Source organism: Trachinotus anak, unplaced genomic scaffold, assembly GCF_046630095.1.
Source record: "Trachinotus anak isolate AG129_WGS33_773 ecotype Australia unplaced genomic scaffold, CSIRO_AGI_Tana_v1 ptg000007l, whole genome shotgun sequence".
Taxonomy (NCBI): Eukaryota; Metazoa; Chordata; class Actinopteri; order Carangiformes; family Carangidae; genus Trachinotus; species Trachinotus anak.
Genome location: NW_027273858.1, coordinates 24,713,402 through 24,740,564, shown reverse-complemented (window position 1 = coordinate 24,740,564; position 27,163 = coordinate 24,713,402). Strand labels below are relative to the sequence as shown.

General features: G+C 40.9%; 1 protein-coding gene across 6 annotated transcripts in view; it reads right to left on the bottom strand.

The window, feature by feature from the left end:
• The window catches only part of ltbp1 (latent transforming growth factor beta binding protein 1), a 116,229-nt gene that overhangs the window by 65,833 nt on the left and 23,233 nt on the right, over positions 1–27,163 (bottom strand). For all 6 annotated transcript variants that reach the window (XM_071481568.1, XM_071481570.1, XM_071481572.1 and 3 more), the window contains exon 4: positions 307–452. In XM_071481568.1, coding sequence (XP_071337669.1) covers positions 307–452 — 146 coding nt within the window. The remainder of the gene's footprint in view (positions 1–306; positions 453–27,163) is intronic.

Here is a 27,163-nt window from a genome sequence, read left to right as displayed (position 1 = left end):
TTTAACATGGTTTTTCTGTTCCTGTTTCTATAAAAATCAACCTGTAGAGATGTGAACTTTGATGAGATATAAATCATCACAGTGACCATCGTGTCCACTTCAGTATTCATTCAAATTATTTTATACATTGAACTGAACTGAAGAGTGAGCAGAGTAACTTCTGGCAGTGATACAAGCATCCATGGCTGAGATGGATTGAGTCTCTGGAAGCAGATTTTTTGGAACCGCAGGAATGAGAAACTGGACAAAAGTCAGAAAATGCACTGGAAATATTTTCACAACCATTATGTAGAATTTCCCACTCACCATGGAAGGGGTTGTGTCCGACTCTCAGGGGGATTGGTCTCTCTGGTTGAGACTGGACGTGCGTCTGTGTGGTGTGTGTGTGGTAGTACTTGGGCTTTATAACATATTGCTGGCTCTGGACTGGGTGCATGGGCATGGGCCGGATCCTGGAGGGAGAGAGGAAAACAATACATACAATACAATAAATACATCACTTGAAAATTAAATCGAAACACAAGCTAACAAATCTATAAGAGAGACAGTCCAGTTATAGTTTTTGTTCGTCAGGCTGTGAGCTTCAGCACATTCGGTTTGATTTGGATTCATGAAAAAGTATGGGAGGGAGCTGGTGGACTGGGGAGCACAGGTCCTGTGGATGAACATCATCAGCATGGTGAAGAAAAAGCCCTTTATGACCGCACAGCAGGTCTGAACTCTCTCCAGGATGTAGGCAGACATGTTTCCTTGTCAACGATAAAGAGAAGACTTCAGGACCAGAACCTCAGAGGATTCAGCACAAGATATAAAATCCTGGTAAGACTCAGGAACAGAGTTCAGACTGTAGCTCATAAAAATGCACAGTCAGAAACTGGTTCTGGAACAAAGGTCTGTGGACTGATGAAACAAAATCCACCTGTCAAAATTATGCAAAGAGGACAGCAGCCCTGTTCCCATATAATTGCTAAACAAATTTGAGGCTAACTTTTCCGTCAGCAGAAGGTAGCGGTAAAAGCCACGCTACGCAAAGAACCAGAAACAAAACACGTTGTTTGACAACCTCAAAAAACCTTGAAGAAGAAGAAAAAACAAAACCAGTCACATTGTCCAAGATAGGGCTTCAGGGATCTTTTCAGTGGGGCAAGTTGTAATTATTGATTCATGTCAAATAGCACTGGAACAGTGTTTGACTCTCGACTTTAACGTAAATAAAGTCAGCTGTGAAGACGGATCAACAGAGATTCACTTACTGTGGAAGCTTAACTCTTTCCATATCTGTGATACTGTTTATGTCATTTTGATCAGTGAAAGTTCTGACTCATGTATTTGCTGGGATAATAGGTCATCTGTGAAGGACAAGAAGAGCCTGAATGGTATCATGAAAGTTTGCTCAGACATGACTTCAGTCCAGCAAAGACACTTGTGTTTCCTTTGAGAGAAACATGTGGCCCAGAAATCAAAAGGAATCATCAGCCAATCAGATAATGTTCTGCCCAGTGACATCACTGGAATGACCTCACAATGTCGCAAACCGCTGCTCCAAGTCCTTCATTCCCTCTGCTATGAGGCCAACAGTTGCCATTTTAATGACTGTTAAAATTAACTTTGAAATTCAGTCGTTTATTTATTTATATTATTTATTCACTAAATTAACTGTAACAAAAGATTTTATCTGTTTTATCTATTTTACTTACTGCTGCTGTTGCTCCCTTGTATTGACCCATGTATGATCTGTTGCCTCTCATATTAATCAATTTGACTGTTGGTTTTGAAGTTGTGTGTATGGACTGGGTAAGCCACAAAGGAACTGCACATCTTGGGATTAATAAAGTTATCTGAATCTGATTCATTCTGTCCGGTGGTGAAGATAAAGAAATGTGTGTTATGGAAATAAGATGCTGGAAACAACTTTGTCTTCTTCTTCTGCAGTGGAAACAGCTGATCAGTCATGTGAGCTACATGTTTGCTACATCAGAACTTATTCAGAAAAGGTGCTTCCATCTTCCATAATAACATTATTATTATTATTTGCACCAAGTCTTTTTCAAACAAGGCCAAAACCACCTCAAGTGAGCGTTAAATTTTTTGTTTTTTTGAATGTTGTCATTTTCATCAACCTTTTCTGATGCAACTCTTCAAAATGTGCATAAAAATATGTTGATGGAGAGAAAACAAACAGCTGAAGACAGAAAGCTGATGCAGAGCCGATGGCTGACTGTAGGGGGGTGAGGACCTGTAGTGGCCCCTGATATAGCCCATTATAGGCTATGTGGAGAGAGAATGAGAGAGAGAGAGAGAGAGAGATTGACATCAATAATGATGATGTCACATCACCTGTTGATGTTAAACTGGGAGCAGGTGAAACAAAAATCCATCAGACACAAAGACCGGCTGCCAAGTCCACTCAGAACAGTGGGGGCCCTGCTAGGGGGGTACTAAGGGGGTGGAAGCAGTGACAATACAAACAAGCCACAGTGCCCCCACTGCTGTTGGTTGCTGCACGATAACCCTTTGACAGTGGTGGGGGCCTCTTGATAAATGATTAAAAATAACACATATCTACAGCTCTGTCTCTGTTTGGTGTCAGTCTCATCTGTTTCTTCCTCTCCCACAGCAGCATGCTCAATATCTGGGCTGTGTAACCTTAGACATTCAAATATTTCCTGTTAGATATCAAACCTAGACATAAATGAGCTTTTAGTATGTATTCAGTATGATCAATCTGCCAAAAACTCTGTCACAGCCTGGACCGTAACTACAGAGCCAGCTCTATTAACACCAATGTCACCAACTGACTTGACTACCAGCTGACCCTAGACTGAAACCAGCTGACACTAGACTGAAAACCAACTGACACTAGACTGAAACCAGCTGATACTAGACTGAAACCACTTGATACTACACTGAAACCAGCTGACACTAGACTGAAAACCAACTGACACTAGACTGAAACCAGCTGATACTAGACTGAAACCACTTGATACTACACTGAAACCAGCTGACACTAGACTGAAAACCAACTGACACTGAGCTGAACCATTTCCTCTTGCAAGCTCTGGTTAAGTTATATTTTTATTTTCCAACTCATTCAATCTTCACCAATTGTCTTGTTCCACCATGTAAAATCTTTATAGGAAGTGTCTGTGGCAGCTTGACAACAAGAAAGTATGCGTCAAAGGGTCAAAATAGTAGCAGCCAAAGATTCTAGAATCTTTGGTAACAGCACCAGTGACGGTTTAAAATTAAGAATCTTTGGCAGCACATGATTGTTGTGCACAGGTAGGGGCAATTTGGTTATTGGTGTATAATATTAATGATTATCAGTGACAATCACCAATATATATATAGATGTTTACTACAAGTAGTAACCTCGGGGCACCACCCTGTCAACAGGGACCAATGACCAAATTGATAGCTCAAAATGCAGTCTCAGAAGGTTGGTTGAAGGGTAAATTCAAGCACTGACTGTCGTGAATCCAGCTGTTATCACAAATATAGTCACAATAATCACAGACAACGACTAGTTAAATTATAACATGATTTATTAATAAGGGTAATAATTATTCAAAATGACATTACTTGATATTAAACTGATTATAATTCAACTATAACTAAAATAAACATTGGTTACTAACTAGATAATTACAGGCAAAACACATATGTAACAACCGTGTGTGTGTGTGTGTGTGTGTGTGTGTGTGTGTGTGTGTGTGTGTGTGAGCAAGAGAGAGAGAGAGAGAGAGAGAGAGAGAGAGGAGATGATGACAAGATGGCGGCTGGCCGCAGAGTGTGAATGGCGTGAACACCGAGAACATGGGAGGGGCCCTTGATCTTTACGTGTTATGACGCGATGACACCCTAGGGCAGCCTGAATGTGAATCCAAAGCTAAGTTTGACTATCCGGAATTAACATTGTAGATATCAACAACATATTTTTGACTAGTCGTAATTACATTTTGGATAGTCGTATTTTTCATTCAAGATATCTGTAATGTAACTGTGACTAGGCGAAACGACATATAGAGATATCTGTAGTTCAGTTTTGACTAGGCACAACTGAATTAAAGATATCTGCAATGACATCACTGAAAACGTCACTCAACTCGTCACACATCTTAAATTACAATTGCAGATATCTGTAATTCAGTTTTGACTAGGCAGAATGAAAGTTAAAGATATCTCAAATGTCATGCATGACGTTTCTCTATTTTAGATATCCAGAATTACATCGCTTCCCCTCCACGCCGAAGAAGAAGAAGAAGAAGAGGAAGAAGAAGAAGTCAGTTCAGAAAGAAGCAGGATGGCTTTGGCTGTAATTGAGAAAACAACAAGAAAATGCCATGAAATTGAAAGAGCCCTCAAACAGGGGATTTGTGGAGAGAGAGAACGTCGTTCTGTCGAAAGCTGTGGAAGAAATATCGAAAGAATTGAACATTTATTATCACCAGACACAAACAATGAACTCAAAAGCAGTTTGGCTGTACTGAAAACTTTAATTGACGCAAATTTCCAGGCTGGGGAAGACCGACGTTTCTCTGTCAGGCGCATTGGTTCCGCTCCCGCCTCAAGTGGTAGGCGGGGCCATCTGCAACGTCATTTCACCTAGTCAAAACTCTCATTCAAGATATCTGTAATTACATTCTGACTAGGCGGAATGTAATTACAGATATCTCCAGTTTCAGATATCTCTAACCAAAATTCAGTTCAAGATATCTATAACTTGATAATAGATATCTACAATGTAATTATGGCTATTCCTAATTCCGGTTTGAGATATCTACACCGTCATTTTGACTAGTCATGATTCCAGTTACAGATATCTATTACGTCATTTCGCCTAGTCAAAACTTAATTTAAGATATCCGAAAAGGGACATGTAGATATCTTTAATTGAGGTGAATTAAAGATATCTTGAACTGGAATTATGACCAGTCAGAATGAAACTGTAGATATCTCAAACTGGTATTAGTACTAGTCGTAATTCAGTTACAGATATCCATAATTCACATAGTGGATATCTGCAACTGAATTGTAGAGATCTGTGATGACAAACCCCAGACACATGAATGGCGAAAGTGACGTCATTTGTCCTAGGAAGAATGTAGTTGCGGATATCTGAAATATTCGTTTTGATTAGGCAAAACTGAATTACAGATATCTGCAACTCATATCCAGTCTGGCTTTTAAATGTTAAAATGGCTTGCCATAGAGTGAGATGTAGATGAGGTGTGTGATTGGGAGAAAAGAGGGAGAATAAAGGTGAAGAGAGGAAGAGTCCACAAGCGATCATCACCACAGTTAATAATCACCACAATATCACTACACAATAACAGAGCCAGAGAACCGGAGCTCGTCTGGTCGGATATTGGTCCTTTAACTAGTGATTAAGCTGATCGCAGTGAATGATCTAAAACAACAGGATCTGCAGCAGGTATAAGTTAAATTACAAATACAACACGCCACACTGATCGTGTCTCTGCCCAGACATCAGCCTCGTACTGTGAGCTGCTCCGGTCCTTCAGAGTTAGAACAGAAAGTCTCTGGGTCTCCACAGCTCGGTCCTCGGCTGGAGCTCGGCCCTCGGCTGGAGCTCGGTCCTCGGCTGGGGGCTCGGTCCTCGGCTGGGGGCTCGGCGGGTCGTGTCTCGCTCTCCTGGCGGTGACAGTGATGAGTTCCTCGGCGGCAGCGGGAAGGTCACAGATGAGAGACGGTGAACTTTGTCTTTAACAAAGTCGGCGCTCGTCCTCACAGGACGTGAAATCAGCTGACTGCACAGCGATGTACGTCGGATCCGAAAAAAACAAAAGGAAGCAAACACAGCATCTGTGCGCTCGGCCCGCGAGTTGAAGACTGTGACCTGGGCTTTAAGAAGTGGTGGAAAAAGGTCAAATGTTGCAGGTTGCTCCCTTTCAGCAGCCGAGTCGCGGAGAGAGCTGGAGGAGCTCTCTACTGTACCTGGTGCCCGGGAATAAGCAGCGGCGGAGGGTCGCGGTGCTGGAGTTATCCCCTGAGTGCCTGGCCTCGGCCAATGCCGGTGCTGAGTTTACATCCAAACTCTGATTCGCACCTCGGTGTGAATCGTGGCTCCGTTGTTCAAACGGTCGACCAACTCTGGATCAGGCTAATGGAGGGACATGTAGGTCTCTCCATTGTTCTTTTCAGAACCCATGCCTTGAGATCCCAACATGATTAACACGATTTTTTTTTTAAAATAGCGCATTATGCTTGGTCCTTAATCTCATCGCAATTCATGCGTTAATGCTGACAGCCCTATACTGTTTGTTTGTTTGTCAGCAGGATTACACAAAAAGTACTGAACAGATTTACACCAAACCTGGTGGAGGGATGGGGCACGGACATTCCTTGACATTGTTCAGTAAAGGTTTCTCTGGAAGTTATGTTTGAATGTTGATGTAAGAAGCCAGTTGCATTAATGGTGTCGAGATCTGTGAGTTTGTACAGTTTGGGGCAGATCCTGGTAATAATGTGGATGTGAAAGATGTGAAGGATTGTTTGGCCTTGGTGGAGGAGATATGGTTCTACTGAGTATCATTCCAGTCTTGTTACTTTGACAACTGATAGAAACCAGCTACTGTCACAGCAGAGACTGGGGGCAGGCAGGAGTACTCCCAAGTTCCAACCCACAGAAAGCAGTGCAGTAGCATCTTTCTGTCCCTGATGATTCACTGTGGATTTACCCTCTGAAGGGTGTGATCTGTTGCCGGGTCATTGACAAATAAAGCGTTTAAAAATGTTTTTAAAATGGATATTATGTATATTTTTGAAATTAGAATAATGTGTTTCAACAAGCTTTATTTGTGTTACAACATTTCAAAGTTTTAAATTCATTTTTTTGACTGTATTTTTAACTTCACCACCTGAAAAATGTCAGGTGGCACCACCAAATTTATATACTTTCCTTCTATTTATTCTAAGTGAAACTTTTGGCAAGTATACCTGAGTGTGTCTATAGTGGTGGCTAACACATTGTTACTTTGTGGTTGAGTTTTTTGTTAACTATAATTTAAGATTCTTGCATTTCAGTGGCCAGGTATTTAATATTTTTAATATCTAATTTTACATTTAAATACAGAAAAACTTGTATATAAATATACAAATGAATCTATTTAATACAATAGCTATATACCTCATAGTCTTCAACCATTTGTTCACTTTAACCTATCATTTATTGATTTAAATAAATATTTTACCTGGTCGCACCACCTGACGATTCAGTTGTGTCACCTGACTTTTGCAGCTAATTTCAAATTAAACAGGCTTCTACTTAGACACCTGTTTAACCTTTAGCCTTTGCTAGCAAGTTCATACATATAGTTTTTTAATAAAATGAAGACTTTTATAATAAAATAACATTTTCCTAGTTTTACCTTGGTTGTACCACCTGACATGAAAAGTGTTCCAGCCCAACTATGAGTTGAAAGTAGCTATTTTTATCAATATTTGAGAGAGCTCTACAAACCTTTTCACTCATCAATAAAGATCACTTGGGGTCCTCTGGCTGATGGAATATCCTTTTTGATGTTGTAACCATTCACTTCAGAATAAAAGATGCATGTATACAGTTGCACCACCCTGACATTTGACAATACACAAATTCCCAGACAAAAGTTTTTGAATTATCTTAACACCTTTAAAACTATTAATATTTGTGAATTTAGTTTATTTGAAAGGTCTCAAACATGAAATCATGCCACAGTATCTATTTTGAATTTATTATTATTATTGAAATATCATATTTAATACTTTTCTCAGGCTGTTCATTAACTGAGACGGTTGCGCCACCTTACATTTTAGTGGTTTGAGATACCAAAATATAAAATATATACATTATTATAATGCACTGAAAACATGGTCAAACTACAGCAGTTTTATAGAATAAAAAGATGCATGTCATGAATTCATTAAAATTATTTTAAAGGAAAGTAATACACTCGAGTATGAATATGCACGTCATGTCAATGACCCTGCCAGCACCTGTCTGTTGATACTGAATATTGTGGTTATGGAAGACATGTACTGATTAGTGTCAGGAAACACTGTACAGTCCTTAACCCTGTAATGCCTGACCCCAGAAATAATGGACAGAAAATTCAGATTTCTTGAATCTGGAACCTTTATTTGGCCCTTTCACAAAATTTGAAAAAAAAAAAAATTACAAAAAATTATTTGCATATAGGTTTTTCCAAATTTTATACACGATTTTACTACATACTAAAATGCAAAAAATTATGTAATTATAACTTGCTTCAACAGATTAAGTTTTCATGTTAGAATATTACTAAAAATTTCAAAGAAAATGTCACTGGAAAATCGTAAAAATCGCAATTTTCTTTACCTTGATCCAGTGAGTTGGGAACTATCTGAAGGTGGCCAACTTGGATTGTCCCATGTACTGTGTTTGAATTGTTGTAGTGATAAAGGGATCCACCAGGGGTTGGAAGACAAGTATCAGATTGGATACAAGAGGGTTTTGAGTGAAGTTTTTACCATAAGGTGATGCAATAGGTTTCAGAAGTGCTTGTATCAAATTTGATGCATTTGGCATTATAGGGTTAAATTGATTCTTTCAAATGACATCACTTCCTCAAGTGTTCCCAAATTCTTCAAGTTCTTCAAGACCAGCGTCATCATCCTCTACTTCCTCTCACCAATCCTTTCCCCTCTTATCAGTCTGGACCTCGACCAGACCACTGGGCTGAAACCTCACCAACAGATTCTGCTGCACACAGTCCTCTGAGTACAGTGCAGGCATTTTTCAACACATAAAATATTATGTCAAACACAAACACAAAACCAGAAGCAGGACCTAGTCCTGTCCACATTATAGTTTGGGTTAGTCTCACTATAGAGACCATGACAGAACAAGGGAGGGGTTTCAGACATGGACTTAGTCTATATATGTTATGCAGCAGTTGCATTCTAAAAGGTATATTTTTTATCTCACATATCTGCTGTCTGCCTGAAATGATGAAAGTGAAACCAACGCATCGTGCAGCAGACTAAACATACAGCATATATATTCAGAAGTAAAGCAGATGAGAGAGATCAAAATACCTTTCAGTAATTCAGAGAGGTGTTGTAATTCATAAAGCTTGAGTTGATTGTGATTCACTGACAAAAGACAAAACTATCAAACACAATTACTACAATAAAACATCACAAACCCTGTGTTTGTATAGTTTTAGATATCTAAATGAACTATGATGGAGTTTGAATCCTCTGAAATGTGACAGAGCATCATAAATCTTCCATCTCTTAGACAGATGGCAGGGAGCAGGAAGTGAGGTGCTGCATGTCACACAGGTGGATTTAGTGGGCTGAGTATACATGTTGTTACTCTGTGATGTGGCTCCTTTTTAAGGGGGCCAACAGGAAGTGAAGGTTATGACAGCAGAAGGTTTTTCTCTGCTGTTACTCGCTGCTCAGCAGACGCTGCCTCTCCTGAGGCATTGAGTCAGTCAGTGTTACAAGTCTAGTTTTAAACAGTCTTTATTAACAGTGCACTGCATGTTTCCATACTTGTCAATATGAACACATTTCTGCACTCATACATGGTACAGTGGCCGACACCCTTTACCTCTATACTTGTCCAACATCAGAGTTCAGGTAGCTGAAACCAATTATCCAACAAACCCTCCAAGCCCCCTTCTCTCCCAAGCTTTACAACTTTTTTCCATCACTTTTGGGGTTTACAAATGAGTGCAACACCCAGGGGTCGTGTTGACTGAATATTTTATGTCATTGACTGAATTTTCTTTAACAATGACAGAAAACTTTGAAGACTGTCCACCGTTTTGACAGATTAGATCAGAGTTAGATGGCAGATTCTGTGGCATCATGCTCAGATGGACGCACAGACCTTTTCCATTTTACCCACAGTGTACATGGTGGATGTAACTAAAATCCCCTCGGAGCAACGCGTCTTACTGTCCAGATGTTGACAGCGTGTTACTGACAGAAGGCCTTGGAGCACATCTGCGACCACTACACAGAGGGTGCAGCTGCGCCCTGTACAGAAGGACCTCATGCTGCAGGACTTCCTCCTGATGAAGCGAGTAATTGCAGGATCGAGATATCCCACGTTCAAAGAGACTTCTTCACTTCTGATCACTACACTGTAAGACAGGGGTGGGCAATTATTTTTTTTCCGAAGGGCCACATGAGAAATCTGAGCTGTGTTAGAGGAAATTATATAATTTTGATTAAGATACTGGTAATCAAAAGACTAAGGATATTCTATTACAATAAAGATATAAAATTGTGGAGTAAGTCAAAAATACAAGTCATAAACAGGAAAACAACAATTACATCAGTATTTCATTTTATTTTTAACACATAACTCAGAAATACTGAATAGTTGTTTTGCAAATGTAAGTAATTAATTAACTTTCTAGCGATTTTGTGGGATATGACAGCTACATCCTTGGATGCATGAAGTTTCGTAAAAAATCCTTGTTGGTTTTGCAGTTAGCTAGCAAAGCATCCGACTGCTTGACCCGCTCCTCATCAGACAAGTTCTTGTATTTTTCTGCATGTTTGGTCACGTAGTGCCAATGTAAATTGTAGTCCTTGAACACAGCGACTTGTGCACCACAAACTAAGCGCACAGCTCTTCCTTTGAATAAATATGTTGCAGTCCATGCCTTGTTAAAAATGTGGCATTCGGTATCAATCTTTCTTTTTTCGTATGAGCTGATATTCTGAGGGTCTGTCGGTGAGCGTTCACCTGCACATGTGCCCGTACATAAATAAAAGTCACACTTTCAAAATAAAAGCAGCACAGCATGCAGGGCGTGAGCTAGTTTTCATTTACATTTCTTGTTTGTGAGTGACCGGACATGGGCCGGACAGGAAGGGTCAGAGGGCCGGATGTGGCCCGCGGGCCTTAAAATGCCCAGGTCTGCTGTAAGAAATGTTCCCCAATTTCAAAACTCTACTAACGTGGCAGTGATAATACTTGTCTCCATTACTGAGAACAGGTTCAGCCTTCAGAACAAAAGTACAGCCATGAGAGGTTGTCTGTTTGAGGCAGTAGGACAACCCTATCAGGTCCATTTAATGACGAGGCAGAAGCTGAAGTCACTGACCCAATGACTGTCAACAGTTAAACGTTGAGACTTTGTCCTGACATGCTGCCAGATGGGACTGCTTGTGTATGACTTTAGTGTGCATAACAAAAATAGTAAGTCTATTTGAGCCCCCAGATCCTGGCAGGGGCCTGTGGTAAAAATAAAAGTCAGGATGAATATGTCTGTGTGTGCTCATCATTGTTTGATCAGCTGTTAGTGATTGGAACCTCCAGGCATCCTCTACATCCTCCAGTATTCAAAGTAATGATGTGGATGTTCACGTACTGCTGAGACAAACTGCGTTTTGCATCCTTTATCAGGTCAGATAAACTTTATACTCTCAGCCTGTTGACTGAACCCAGAGCTTCATTCAGCTGAATGTGCTCTGATCTGTGGTCAAGAAATCTGACATGAGTGGAGATACACAGCTTATCTCAACTTTGTTACAGAGATTCCTCACCAGCTGAAAGAGGAGTTGAGGCTTCCTTAAAAACTGTTGCACACAACACCCTTAAGTCTTCTCCTTAAAGTCTCCTTAAAATGTTCACTGAATTATTCAAGGTTTTCTTCTTATCTTGGTCTTATACTTAAGGAATCATTTAAAGTCAGTTAAGCTGTTGCACTGAAGATCTTTGTGAACAAACTAAGGAAAAACTAAAGGTACCTCTGTTTGTATCTCAACTCAACATATGTGAGTTTGTGGTGATAAATGAAGAAGATGAACTATCCTACCACCTTGTAAGAGTTTTCTGTGAGCAGAAGAACCTGATGGATCCTCAGCAACAGGAATTAGTCAAGGCAGATGGGTGCCCACCCTGAGCCCCGTCCTGTTGGAGATTTCTTCTTGTTAAAAGGGAGTCCACGATGTTGCCAAGTGCTACTCTTTGTGGGAACTGTTGGGTTTTTCTACAAACAAAGTAAGGTCTCAGCCTTGCCCTGTGAAGTGCTTTGAGATAATGTATATTATGATTTGGCACTATACAAATAAAATTGAATTGAATTGAATTGAATTGAATTGAATTGAATTGAATTGAATTGAATTGAATTGATTTTGTTCTATAGATTTGATCGACAGTCAGTTTATGATTTTCCAAACATCAAGAGCTGATCACTCTACTTTCCACAGCTGAGCTAGTCTCTGATTCTGGTCTCAACAGACTCCTCATCTGAGTCTGGGTCTGACTGAGGCTCAAACATGTGGCTGAGTCTCTCTGATGTTTCCTCCTCTAACCATCTTGACAGAGTTTAAAATACATCATCAGAACAACAGGAGGATGAGATAACAGTGACTCCTTTAATGTCACCGGCTTCACAAAAGTGACAACAGGTATCACAAGTGCAAATAAATGGTCTCCACAGAAACAGCAGAATTTTACCGCAGTAAAAGCTCCTTAAGTAACTCCCTCAGCTAAGGAGAAATTAAACCTTAAGTGTCACACTTAAGTAGAAAACTTGTTTTGTGTCCCTGGTGTTTCCAGTGTTTGAGAATAGGAATAATGATGAACCTTTGTTTGTCCAAGAAAATTATCTTCAAAGCAGACGTCTTCAAGGGTCTGAGACCCACCTGGAACCTGGAGACCTACCTGGACCCCAAGTCTGACCAGGCCAAAACTATATTTAGTATAGTTTATGTGGTAAAGTCTGAGTAGAATCCTTTTCAGATATCCAATCTATGTATGTCTGTCTATATATTCTCTCTCTGTTTGGTTCTACTGAGGACAACAACATTTTGGATCATTTCCAATGATCATCAGGCCTATTTCAGTCCATTCCCATCTCTGTTATTTTTGGAGGAGCCTTCAAAGACCTCCTCCACAAACAAGTTTTAGCCACACTAATTATGTACTACTAGGGATGGGAGTGTCTTCAGTTGGTCAGTCCTCTACCATGGTCCACACTGAAAGGTCTTATGTACTGCAGTGGTTTTATGTACAGAAACTCACTGTCCTCAGAGGATGAATCCTAGTAACTGTAGAGATCTCCTGACATCTAAAACACAATAGGTTCTGTACTGCAGACATTCAAGGTCCCCAGAGGAATGATGATGGTTTTACTGATCCACTGACATATCTTCCTCAGACTGGCACAATATTTGCTTCAAACATTCATGGCTCCACAACAGCGTGTCCTTATAACTGTCTTGAATTAGCACCCTCACTCTCTTGTGATGTGCTACCTTTTCATTTATTACCACCTTCAGGTCAAAGTTTCAGTCTGATACTTTAGTATCTGACTAAACACATGCAAAATCATCATCCTCAGTTGATTGGAACATCACATTAGCATGCTAATTAGTAAATATTAGCAGACTACCACACTGAAATAACGTGGTGAATATAGTAAACATTATACCTGCTAAACATCAGCATGGTAGCACCATCATTTCAAGCATGTTAGCATGCTAAGGTTAGCAAGCACAAAGTACTGCTCTGCTAAGTGTTTGTAACTACTACAAGTGGGTGAAGAACAGATGAAGCTAAAATTTTAATTCTTTATGTCTCATAACTTTGGTTAGTTCAAAATGTCCTGTTGACCTTTAGGAGGAAGGGTGAAAAGTTCCCTGACACATGAAACAACACGTTCATATGATGGAAAACTGATAGAGCCTTCCCCAGGGCTGTCCAATGAAGGATACAAGGAGAGTGCAGGGCCACAGATAGGATATAATAAACACGGAGGAAGAGTCATTTGTCAAGCGGACATATTTTCATCCCATTCATATGACAGGCTCCTGCCACACTATAAATAAACGCAGTGATACCCTGGTTAATGGCTCCGCTATGACCCTGTAATGTCTTCAATGGCTCTTGTGTTTAGAGTCTTAAGGAACGTTCTCCTTTATGATGTCCACTAACATGTTCATATGTTACTATGTGTATGAAGTGTTCACCTCTATGATGCAGTCATAATAACAGCATCTGCACAATTTGATTATGATTATTATTGATTGTGTGTTCATGTGTGTAAACATGTTTGTGCATGTGCGAGTACAGTATGCACACACTGCATCTCCTGTTATGTGAGGATGGGGGTGGTAGAACCTATATTCAGACAGACATATACAGTAGAGAGTGTGCGTTTTTATTAGCATGATGATCCCAAACCATCCGTCCTAAATATAAACTTTAGCTCATCTTCTACCTGCAGCCATGAACAATTCTTCCATTTTCATTAAAGACCACAACAAAAAGCTGCTGTTCAACAGTTCATCTCTGGGACGAGAGTTTATTTATTCAAAACTTTGTAACATTTCTTTACAACACAAGTAACACTGTGGAGCCATGTTTTCATTTTGTTTACTCTTGTGTACCTTCAACAGGACAAACATGCACACGAAAAAGCAACAGATGGACTGTAAGGATGAGCCAAGAGACGCAGCACCATTCCAACAAAAGGCAGGAAAGATGACAGTAAACATGGATATAAACAATGCAGGTTTCAACATTTTCAAAATATGGTTCTGCAACGCTGACATGTTATCATGAGAGTAAAATAGTGACAGGTTAGCTGTTGGACAGGTCGTGTCCAGTGGCTCCATCAGAGCTTTCTGCACTGAAAACTATTACATGCTCCACCAAACCTTCCTCACTGAGACATATTTACAGCATGTAAACCACAAGTGGCCTTTTTTACATGTCTGTTTATATACACATCAAACAAACACACGGCCCTCCCTCTGGACAGAGCCTGACTGTTTCCCTTAGGCTCCAGTCCTCACGCTTAGCCAGCTGCTAACCAAGTCCTAACTCCAGCTGCAGACATAAAACAACTCCACACATTTAGCATTGACCTACAATGGACAGAGATACCATCTTTTCTTTTCTATGCATCCTTCTTACTTGTCAAAACCTGGCACCTGCATTCCCCACAATGCAACTGATAGTATGGTGGGAGATTCAGGTGTAGCCTTGAGATGCTAGCCTCAGGCGTCTTTCCTTGAAGACGTTTATCAGAATTCACACAGCTGAATCACTCTGGAGACACTAAAGGCTTCATACAACTTTTCTCTCATATACAGCAGCTCTCTCCAACACCTGCAAACACACCTTGATGTGTGATGATTCCTCTTTAACAGACAGCCACAAGACTCGATCACTTTCAGGGATGGAACAAACACATGTTCAGGAACTATTTCTTTAAGAGGATTTAGTCGACACACTTTAAAACCTGCCTAGAGTTAGGACACACCTCTGCTGGTCCTCTGATGACAGATGGAGATGCAGCACATGACCAATTTCATGCAATTTCGTCTGATCTCGTGTTACATTTTGCAGTAGAGGATGTAATAAGTCAGAACAGACACTGACACAAGTCTGTTGCCTCTTCCTCTGTCTGTCTACATGTGGTACAGGTCAACCTGGACTCATTTTCTATCCTGTATTTGACTTCATCAAGTGGAGGAACAAACATGTGGAGCCTGTGAGGTTGTTCCTCTTTCCTCTTGCAGACTTTTGTGAGTCAAAGGTTTCTTATTATTTTTCATTGTAGTAAAAAGCCAAAGCAGTCACAGATTTTTGTTCCGGTATCAGATTAATAACCAGATCTACAGAGGCCTGGTCCTAAATATAATATTCAACCCTGAGCTGCGAGACAGCGAGAACAGTGACGGTAAGGGAGAAGTTATAAACATGAGAACTCACTCCAGTCTCAACAAAATATCTGGCACGGCTGCAAGCACTGGCAACGACTGCACCATTAAATGAAAAAAGCAAGAAGAGTCTGGAGAGAGTCCAAGGAACGGTTACAAGAGCCTGCAGGTTTTAAATATCAGAGCAGAGATTTTACTCATTTCTACATAAACAGATCGGTGAGTTAGGGTGGAGGGAGTGAGAGGTGTGTGTATGTGTGTGTGTGTGTGTGTGTGTGGAGGGGGGGGTGAATCTGCTCTGCTCTGGCCGCAATCACAATCCACCACCGACCTCTACGCTCCTCTCGTCCAAGTCTTCTTCCCCACGAGAGCTGACATACTCTGGTCCACCGAACCCACTGAACCTCACCAGAGCACTCTCACGTATTAGCAATGCTGAGCTGAGGACAGGCAAGACTGCAGGGAGGGAGAGGAGAGCTGTCTCTGCAATGGATGTCAGAGACAGAGCAAGAACCGTAAGAGAGTTTGTCTCTTTAATGATCTGCAGGGACAGATTCGGTAAAGTTCTATCATTGTCTGATGTACTGTGGGCTGTTCCTGGTTCCGGTAGATACAGGACTTGGAACTGTATGTAGAATCAGACGGTTTGGGTTCAAACTGAAATAAGAGCATCATCAGTTTCTTTTATAAATTACATTCATCCTTCCAATCATCTATTTTGAAGAATGTACCTGGGAGTGGGATACATTGGCAGTAAGCTAAGGCAGCCTTCTCAGGTCACACAGGAAACATGATTCCTCCACTGTATTCTAGTTCTATCCCAAGGCTTCCTCCTGATTGGATATGGAGAGCTCCAGGGGGCATCCAGATCAGATGCCCCAACCACCTCCACTGGCTCCTTGCAATCTGAAGCTCAGCTGGATGTCTGAGCTCCTCACCCGGTCTCTACAGGTGAGTCCGGACATCCAGTTAAGGAGCTTATCTCAGCCACTAGTCCATGATCTCAGTGTTTCTGTCTGTACACCAAGATCATGACCAGCCAACCCAGTCTGTGTATGTTTTAAAGAAAGAAGCTGTAGCTGTGTCCCAATTCAGGGGGTGCATCCTTCGGAGGACGTAGTCCTGCACCTTCATAGCCGTTGTAGACCGCAATGATGCAAATGAAACGGATCGTTACCATAGTTTAACTCACAGATTTCTCTGGTTTGAGAATTGATGGAAAAATGTGGGATAATGACGTAACATACGTCTAGTCATTTTTAGACATTTTGATGTGGAAAAGTTACACATCATAACTTTAAATGCAGCTCAGCTACTTTCAGCCATTAATTTCATTCTTTCGTCCATTCTATTCATTTCAATTGCAACTTAAAAAAAAACAACAATTTTAATAGTTTCTAGTCTGTTTTAGAGCAAACCATAGTACCCAGACAGCTTTTCTTAAGGTTACAAATGACTTATTGTCGACTGCTAGCATCCTCCATCGACTAGAAACATGGGTAGGCATTGAGGACTCAGCCCTCTGTCTATTATATGTCTTCCCCCTTAAACAGGTAACTCAATTTCTTCAACGTCTGAGTGAAGATGAGGTGTTCCTCAAGGTTCAGTTCTTGGCCCCCTTCTCTTTTCAATTTACATGCTGCCATTTGGCCAAGTTATTCTGAATCATGGTGTGTCTTATTATTTTTATGCAGATGATACCCAGTTATATTTGTTTCTGAAGCCCACAGATCCAAGGAGCCTCGTGACTCTTACTACTGGCCTCTCAGATATTAAATCCTGGATGTCCCAAAATTCTCTCAAATCTAACAATGATAAAACTGATGTAATTCTGTTTGGACCCAAATTCTATCAGTTCTCTCAGTGCAAATCTTGGTGAGCTCTCTAATTATTAAGCCTGCTGCTCAGAATCTAGGGGCGATATCTTAAACTAACCTAACTTTTGTAATCAAGTCAAACATGGTTCAGTCTTGTTTCTACCAGCTCAGGATCATTTCTAAAATCAGATCATTTCTATCAATCGCTGACCCACAAAAAGTTGTTAATACATTTATCTTTTCTCAGCTTGATTACTGTAATGCACTTTGTTTGGGTATCAGCCAGACCTCCACCCAACGTCTTCAGCTCGTACAAATTGCTCCTACTGCTCTAATTTCTGGAACAAACTGGTACTGTCACATTACTCCGCCTCCTTACAGTGGCCCTGTAAGATTTTGGATTCATTTAAAATTCCATTGCTGACTTTTAAGGCTTTAAATGGCTTTACCCCTGATTGCATCTCTGATTTATTGACAAGCTCACCTAAGAAGGTCAGATCTGCAGAGGGAGACCTGCGGAGGATGGCCTTCTGGTCAAAGTTTGTGACTAAGGGTACCCACACTCTGAAATCTCTCTCGACTGAAATCAGACACTCTGACTCATTAACTTATTTTAATTCTCTTCTTAAAACACATTTCTTTGTCTTAGCCTTTGGTAATGTTTGATATATGTTTTATTCATATTGTTTTTTTGTTTGTTTTTTTTTTGTTTTTTGGGGGGGCTTTTTGTGCCTTTATGATAGATCAGTGGAGACTGTCCACTGATGTCATTCAGTCATTCCTGCCCTAACCACTCGACTACCAGGCCGCTCCTTTTATTCATATTGTTTTATACCTAATTATTGTTTTTATATATTTTATTGCCTCTCTTCACCTCCCGTCAGATCCATGTTGAATCATGTTCAATCATGTTGATATATGATATGTTTTTATTTATTTTGGCTCTTTGGCTTCCCTTCTATCTGGTACTATTTGGTGAAGCACTTTGTAACTTTGTTAAGAAAAGTGCTATATAAATAAAGTCATCATCAACAGAGCAGCTAACCTGAGGGCTCTCCGGGGTCAGGGAGAAAGGACGGTCTCCTCCTGTAATTCCAAGTGTCTGTTTTTACTCCTGCGGAGAACAGCAATGAATTACTCTGAGTGGTCCTTCCTCCCCTCCAAGGTATCACACCTTCAAGGGTTCAACTGCAGCGTTTGACCCTCACAGCTCAACCATAGTGACAGCCATTACAACAGCAATATCCTGTCCACAGTGATTTATGGGCTGGGCAGCAATGATGGGGGAGTACTCTTCATCACTTCCCTGCCTTCCAAGCACACATAAACCAGATGGGAATCGCAGCACCACTGATATCCTGGTACAATTGTTCTTCCTCCTGCTGACACTGACAACACTTTCCAGACGTTCATCTCTCCCCATGTGTTTCCACCCTTCCGTCTTCTTCAGGTCCCGGCCATGTTCCATCACTCCACACATGAGAGTTTGAGCTAATCAGGATGAAAAGGGTCCAACAGTCTAACATCATGGTACAGGTTCGACTAAAGCTTGAGGGTAAGTCACGAGTGATCCATAGGTTGGTAGCTTAGATGCTTCATATCCTTACATCTTACCCCTTGTTTACACGGAGACTCAAACACAACAGGCCTGACAGCAACAACAACAACGGCACAGTGGTGTACTACCAGCATCATCAAGAGCCTGAAGCAGGTACTGAGATATCTGGAGAACCTAAGAGTAGAACCCAGAACCATCTCCACTTCGAACTACCTGTTCTACTCAGGTCATACTGCTTTCTGGAGCCTGACCGCACATAAAAACATTTATCATTTACTCAACTGCCCAAATACGACCTGTGTCTACATTTAATGGACAAGCAACCTCTAGGGCCATGTGACCGATGACTGTCTGTTGGGAGGAAGCAGTGCAATGTAGTTATAGGTAGGTGGAGGTGGATCAATAAAGCATGTGACTGTGATCTGGATGACCTGTTCATTTCCTGTTTCCTAACAGGAAAGAGTGGACTACCCACGACCTTAGTCTTTCCCTGACCTGAACCATGTAGTTTTGTGTTTAAACACAGCAGCTCAGATCTACAGCCAGGACTAGGACTAGGACCAGGACCAGGACCAGGACCAAACGATGTCTCTGAAGTTCAGTTTACTTTGAAGAAGTTGACTATATTACAATCATCATGTTTTCTGTCTGTAATGAGCTGTTCAATTCATCATACAATGATCCACATCACCTGTCGTTAAATGTCACACTTCTGCCAGAAGTGATGAAGTTAGAAAACCACTCTAGTTTTATCAGGTTGTTGGGGTTTGTTTTTGGAAACACCACAATAAAGTGAAACACTAACAGGTAACAGGTAGCACTTCAATGATCCAAATAAAAAATAGAATATAGAAATATAATATATATATATATATAAATAGAAAATTTAAAAATTATTTTTCACTCATCAGATCAATTAATCATTAAGATTTGTTTTTCATGAAAATGGAAATTGAAAAATCGGAAAGTTTTTATTTCCGTTTGCTGCCTGAGAGTCTAAGTGTCCAACTCAAACGTCTGATTGGCTGACAGGGCTGCTACATCTGATCATGGCTGTGTAAAGATCCCACGATTGGTTGTAATGTTTGGTAGAGACACCAACTCATGACGAAGACTCTATGTTTATGTCAATAAACAGCATATAATCTGGGAGACATATATAGTGATTTTTCCAGGACCAAAAGGCTTTGTCCTGACATGCAGTGTGAAGTGTGGGACATTTTATACACAGGTGTGTTCTGTTCAGTCAATTAAACTTGCCACAGGTGGACTCCAGTCAAGTCCTGGATTCATCAAGGAAAATTAAAGCAAACTGGAAGCAACTGACAACAGTGTGGAGCAGCAGTGAAGAGTCTGAAGACAGATTTCAGTTTTGATTTTTAATAAAGTTTCAATGTTTTCACTTTATTATTACAGATTATTAAGACTAGACTGATGCCCACTGTCAATTTTATCCATTTAAATAAAATCTACCACATAATAAAGTTAAGGGGTCTGAAGACTTTCTGAAACTGTCTCCTTCACTAACTTTGTGCTCACCTGACTGCTGAGACTTTCCTTACCTGTGGATTATTACCTGTTTTTATCCTCTCAGATGACTGGACTGCTCTGCTGCTAGAGGCAGCTGGAGAATAGCTCCTTGTGAGAGATAAATCCCTTCTGCAAATTGAGAGCAGCTTTTGAGGACACAGATCTGGAAGTAATTATTTGTGCCTATGCAGTGCATTAAATAACCCTCTGGACGTTTTACAGAGTGCATGTGAAACACAGCACATGAAATGTATTAACATCTTCAATATCATTCGTTAGTGTCACAAGCCTGCTTTAATGTGTGACAACATTAATGACAAGAGAATACCAACCGGGAAAATCACAACACAACAGCCCTCACACTGAGAGACTCCTGTTTTAAAGGTCCATACAATCTAAAGGTAGATGTCCATGTGTTTGTGATTATAAAGCAGGTCTAGGTTCTATATTAATACTGTGAAAGTATCAAAGCCTCAATCCACAGAGAAATGCACACAGCCTGTATTCAGAAACAGAGCCTTAAAACCAGTTGTCAGGACTTCTGGAACTTTGTGATGTCACAACAAAAGCTCAGAGCCTCTCTTCTGATTGGCTGACTGACCTGTTGTCACTGCAGCTCCAGAGAGAAGCCTGAGAGAGGAGATGTAAAACTACACTGAGATGGTTTCAGGTTCTTAAAACCACAAATATATCTTCTGATGGAGATCAACACTTCAGATAAAACACAGAAGTTAAAATATGGAACTTTAAAAAACACACAGGATATTCTTCATGTCTCCAAGAGTCACTGAGCTGCTAAACTCTCTGCCTTTGATATTATCAACACATGAAGCCTCATAACATTTGACAGTGACCATGATGACTATACAATTATATTGTTGTATTTTACATTTGAGTTGTTTTTTTATAATACATAATTACAGTATTACATTTAATAGATCTATATATTTTTGATAAATATTACATGTCTGGAAAAATTGTGATTATTATTATTAACTATTGGCCTACTCCTATTAGACACATAGACTTGTGGCAGAAAGTACAGTGGCCCAGAGAGCTCAACACACTTTAACTGTGAAAACACAGTTACAGAAAACACAAGCAAATTAAGAAAACATCACAACCAAATACACCAACACACGGAAGTAGCACAAACGGACGAAAAAAGTGACAAACCCAGCTGGAACAAATTATTATACCCTATAATGGACTTATAGTATCCCACAATGCATCAATAAACGGAGTGTACAGCTGATGGTCACTAACCAAGCAATATATATCATCATGCATTGTGCTCGCGCTGAGAGAAAGAAAAATAGTGCTGAGAAAAGGTCTGTGTCGTTGGCAGTTAGTTTGTGTGTTTGGTTGTGTTGTGTGTATTTGCATGTTTTCTTAAGCTGCAGTGCATTGAGCTCTCAGAGCCACCGTAATAAAGGGTCACAGGTCCAGATATCAGACTGGTTCAGGTATCAGACTGGTCACACATCTGGATGTTCTTGTTGAACCTGAACTATTGCAGGTGTTATCCAGGTTCCTTTGAGGCAGTGTTTTCCACTGCCTCAGGACCACAGACCGGTACCTAGCCTCAGAACTTTGGTCTGATCTCAGAAAGAAGCTGAATAATTAATATTTAATTTTACAGGCTCTAATGGGGTGTTTTTGGAGTGATAACCTGGAACATGAAGCAGTCTGTCCATGTTGCATCTGTCCTTATTGCTTCCTGTCAAGACCACAATAACTGATTCATGATTTTGAATTTAAATAGGTCAACCGTTTCTCTCCATACACCAGTTCTCTTTTAAAACCTGTACACCTGGAGCTCACTGGGATCACAGATTTCTGTAGGACTGAAGTCGGCAGCCAGACTGTGAGAGTGACTGTAACTGACAACCGGAAACACTTTACAGTGGACCTATCCTGTTTGGTATAAACATGGTTTGCAGTGCTAAAACAAAAAAAGAAAGGAACCTGTGCTTTGAGGAACCAGTTTGATGTTATCTCTCAGAACACCACGGTCAGTGGCTGCTTTGTGCTGTGGTATCCTGCAGTACCAGTATCACAGCTCGTCACAGAAACAGGATTAAGAAGCTGATTCAGTGGAAGGGTCTGTACTCTGAAGTGGAGAAGCAGGAGAAAGGTTCAGCTCTTCAGTGTGATGCTAACACTCAGTTAAACGAGCCCAGATGCTCCAGAAACGTTGGGAGTCTCTGTGCCTGCAGCTGTGGTTTGTTATATTAGTTTGCTCAGAAAGACTGAACATACTGAGAGATTTACAGCTATATGTGTTTGTGATTTATTGGCTTTGTTTGGTTGTAGGGCTAATTGTTGACATTTTTATTGCTGAATTGTCTTCATAGTGACTTGTATTAACTGAGGATACTCCTTTGTGTTTAATAATGGTGTACTGGTATTATGGTGGATTTTTTAGGGCTGGCTCCTGTGATGTGGCCACAATGGGCCTCGATGCGTAAAGAATGAAGTTTGATGCTAAACTGACAATATTTCTTCTAAACTGGTGAGTAAACAGCTGCTAATGCTAACACTAGCTATGTAGCAAGAGCAAAATTTACACTTAGCTCCTTTAACGTCATATAAAGCTGCATAAAATAAGACACACATAACATGCTTTCTGGGCAGCAGGGTGGTGCAGTGGTTAGCACTCTCCGGTTTCTTCCCACAGTCCAAAGACATGCATGTCAGGTTAATTGGTGACTCTAACTTGCCTGTAGGTGTGGATGTGAGTGTGAATGGTTGCTTGTTTGTCTCTATATGTCAGCCCTGTGATAGACTGGCGACCTGTCTAAGGTGTACCCCGCCCTTGCCAAATGTAAACTGGGATTGGCTCCAGCCCCCACGCGACCCAATTCGGATAAGTGGTATAGATAATGGCTGAATGGATGGATATCATGCTTTCTACCAGATAACTGAAATCTTCAGTTCAGCAGCCTGATCCAAACCCAACTGGTCCTATTAATGGGTCATGTCAGATCGAGTTCAGGCCACTTAGCTGCATAAGCTTTAGGATAAGGTTAGATTATTTTCATACATGATAATATAACTTTCACATTAAGTTGACTGAAATATGGCAAACAAATAACTTTGTCTTTGAAGAAGAAACAACTAAAACATAGCCTCAGGTTTAGGTTCAGGTTCAGGTCTCAGATCTGACAGTACTAGGTGGAGCAGGTGTGAAAGACATGGGTACGGGCTGGGTTCAGGTCTTGGTTCTAGGTCCTTGCAGGACTCTAATCTGCAGTGTGTTCTTCTCCTGTGTCTGTTTGGAGTTGTTGAATGTTGCATGTACAGTGCATCCGGAAAGTATTCACAGCACTAGGTATGTTACAGCCTTATTCCAAAATGGATTAAATTAATTTTTTACCTCAAAATTCTACACATAATACCCCATAATGACAAAGTGAAAAAAGTTTGCTTAAGATTTTTGCAAATATATTAAAAATAAAAAACAAAAAAATCACATGCTCAGGTGTATCCTGTTTCCACTGATCATCCTTCAGATGTTTCTACAACTTGATTGGAGTCCACCTGTGGCAAATTCAGTTGATTGGACATGATTCGGAAAGGCACACACCTGTCCCATAGTTGACAGTGCATGTCAGAGCATGAACCAAGACATGAAGTCCAAGGAATTGTCTGAAGACCTCCAAGACAGGATTGTATCGAGGCACAGATCTGGGGAAGGGTACAGAAAATTTTCTGCAGCATTTAAGGTCCCAATGAGCACAGTGGCCTCCATCATCCGTAAATGGAAGAAGTGTGGAACCACCAGGACTCTTCCCAGAGCTGGCCGCCCGGGCAATCTGAGGGAGGTGACCAAGAACCCGATGGTCACTCTGACAGTGCTCCAGCATCGCTCTGTGGAGAGAGGAGAACCTTCCCGAAGGACAACCATTTCTGCACCACCAATGAGGCCTGTATGGTAGAGTGGCCAGACGGAAGCCACTCTATTTTGGAATAAGGCTGTAACATAACAAAATGTGGAAAAAGTGAAGCGCTGTGAATACTTTCCGGATGCACTGTCTGTTCTTATGAAGTGTAACTGAGCTCAGTACTCCACCTGACATATAGAAAAAAATCCTGATTCAGAAACATGGCTACATGAGTAGGAACAACTGTCGTCTGTGTTTCATCATGAATAAATGTAGAGTACACCCGTCTTTCTCTTGTGGAGTCCTTCATACAGAGAGAACATTTCACTTTCATTTGAACTAAAAACTGATGTGAACTGTACACTGTGTTGAGGAGATGTGTGCAAAAAAGGTATTCAGCCTCAGAAGATGATAAAACAACAATGATGATTCTGCAGTTATTATTACTGCCAATGTTGTCCACTGAAAATCTCACATGATCCACTCGTCAGCACCATCCTGACCATCCTGACGACAGTCAGTGCCGAGTGTCGCTTTCAGTCGCTACAGTGACAAATGTTATAGCTGTCACTAATTAATGTTAATTCAGTCAGTAGCTGTGTCCCAGTTCAGAGGCCACATCCTTCAGGGGCTGCAGTCTACAAAGGTGTGGGCCTTTAGCAGTCGTAGACCATGAAGGCTGTACTGAAATCAGACGGTCTGGTCTATGGAGGATTTTCATTTTGCATCACAAGCTGTTCCCTCCCTTATTTTGACTGTTTTACTCCTGTACATCTCTCTGAGCTCGCTTCAACAGTTTCGTCATCTAAACCATCGACTTGTCTTCTAGACCCCGTTCCAACAAGGCTGTTCAAAGAAGTTTTTCCTTTAATCGACAACTCTATATTAAGTCTGATTAACTTATCTTTATCAACTGGTTATTTACCGCAGGCTTTTAAAGTTGCAGTAATTAAACCTCTACTTAAAAAGCCTACTCTTGATCCTGATGTTTTAGCCAATTAGAGACCTATATCCAACCTCCCCTTTATTTCCAAAATCCTTGAGAAGGTTGTTGCAAACCAGTTATGTGATTATTTGCACAGGAATGGTTTGTTTGAAGATTTTCAGTCAGGTTTTAGAGTCCATCATAGCACAGAAACAGCTCTGGTTAAGGTTACCAATGATCTCCTCATAGCCTCAGACAATGGACTTGTCTCTATACTTGTCCTACTAGATCTTAGTGCTGCATTTGACACCATCGATCATAAGATTTTATTACAGAGACTAGAATATATGGTCGGCATCAAAGGAACCACACTAAGCTGGTTTCAGTCATATTTGTCAGATAGACTTCAGTTTGTTCATGTTAATAATGACTCCTCTATCATCACAAAAGTCCGTCATGGAGTTCCACAAGGTTCGGTGCTAGGACCAATGCTCTTCAGTCTATATATGCTTCCTCTAGGAAACATTATTAGGAGGCACCAGATACATTTCCATTGTTACGCAGATGACACCCAGCTGTACTTATCCATGAAGCCAGGTGAGACTAACCAGGTAGCCAAGCTTCAGGTGTGTCTTAAGGACATAAAAACCTGGATGACCAGTAATTTCTTACTCTTAAATTCAGACAAAACTGAAGTTATTGTAATTGGCCCAAAACACCTCAGAGATACACTATGTGATAATATACTGACTCTGGATGACATTACCTTGGCCTCCAGTGCTACAGTCAGAAACCTTGGTGTCATTTTTGACCAGGACTTGTCCTTTACTTGACATATAAAGCAAGTCTCTAGGACAGCCTTCTTCCACCTGCGCAATATTGCTAAAATCAGACCCATTCTGTGTCTAAAGGAAGCTGAAAAACTAGCTCATGCATTTGTTACCTCAAGACTGGACTACTGTAACTCTTTATTGTCAGGATGTCCCAAAAATTCAGTAAAAAGCCTCCAATTGATCCAAAATGCGGCAGCACGAGTACTGACAAGAACTAGGAAACGAGATCACATCTCTCCTGTGTTAGCTTCTCTGCATTGGCTCACTGTAAACTCCAGGATAGAATTTAAAATCCTCCTCCTCACCTACAAAGCCATTAATGGTCAGTCATACCTTGGACAGCTTATACTTCCCTATTTTCCCAATAGGACACTTCGCTCTCTAAATGCAGGCTCCTCTCCTGTGGAACCAGCTCCCAGTGTGGGTTCGGGAGGCAGACCCCCTCTCTACCTTTAAGATCAGGCTTAAAACTGTCCTGTTTAGTAAAGCTTATAGTTAGGGCTGGCTCGGGTATGTCCTGACCCATCCCTTAGTTATGCTGCTATAGAGCTAGACTGCTGGGGGATTCCCATGATTCACTGGGCGCTCTCTCTCTATTTCTGTCTCTCTCCCTCTCTCTCTCTCTCTCGATGACTTCATGCCATTAACTTTGTATTTTTTTCTCTCCCATAGTTTGTGCTTCTCCTCTCTCTCCCTCTCTCTGTCCTCATTCTGCAGGTATCTCTGCCTCGGGAGCAGCAGGATCCAGATCCACCACTACTCATCTTTACTATTAACCCCTGTTATCTATCATTATTATTGATAACACCATTACCTACACAGCTGTTCCTGGTCTCTCTCTCTCTCTCTCTCTCTCTCTCTTCTCTCCTCTCTCCTCCCCCCACCCCCTCTTTTTATCTTCTCCTAAACCCAACCGGTGGAGGCAGACGGCC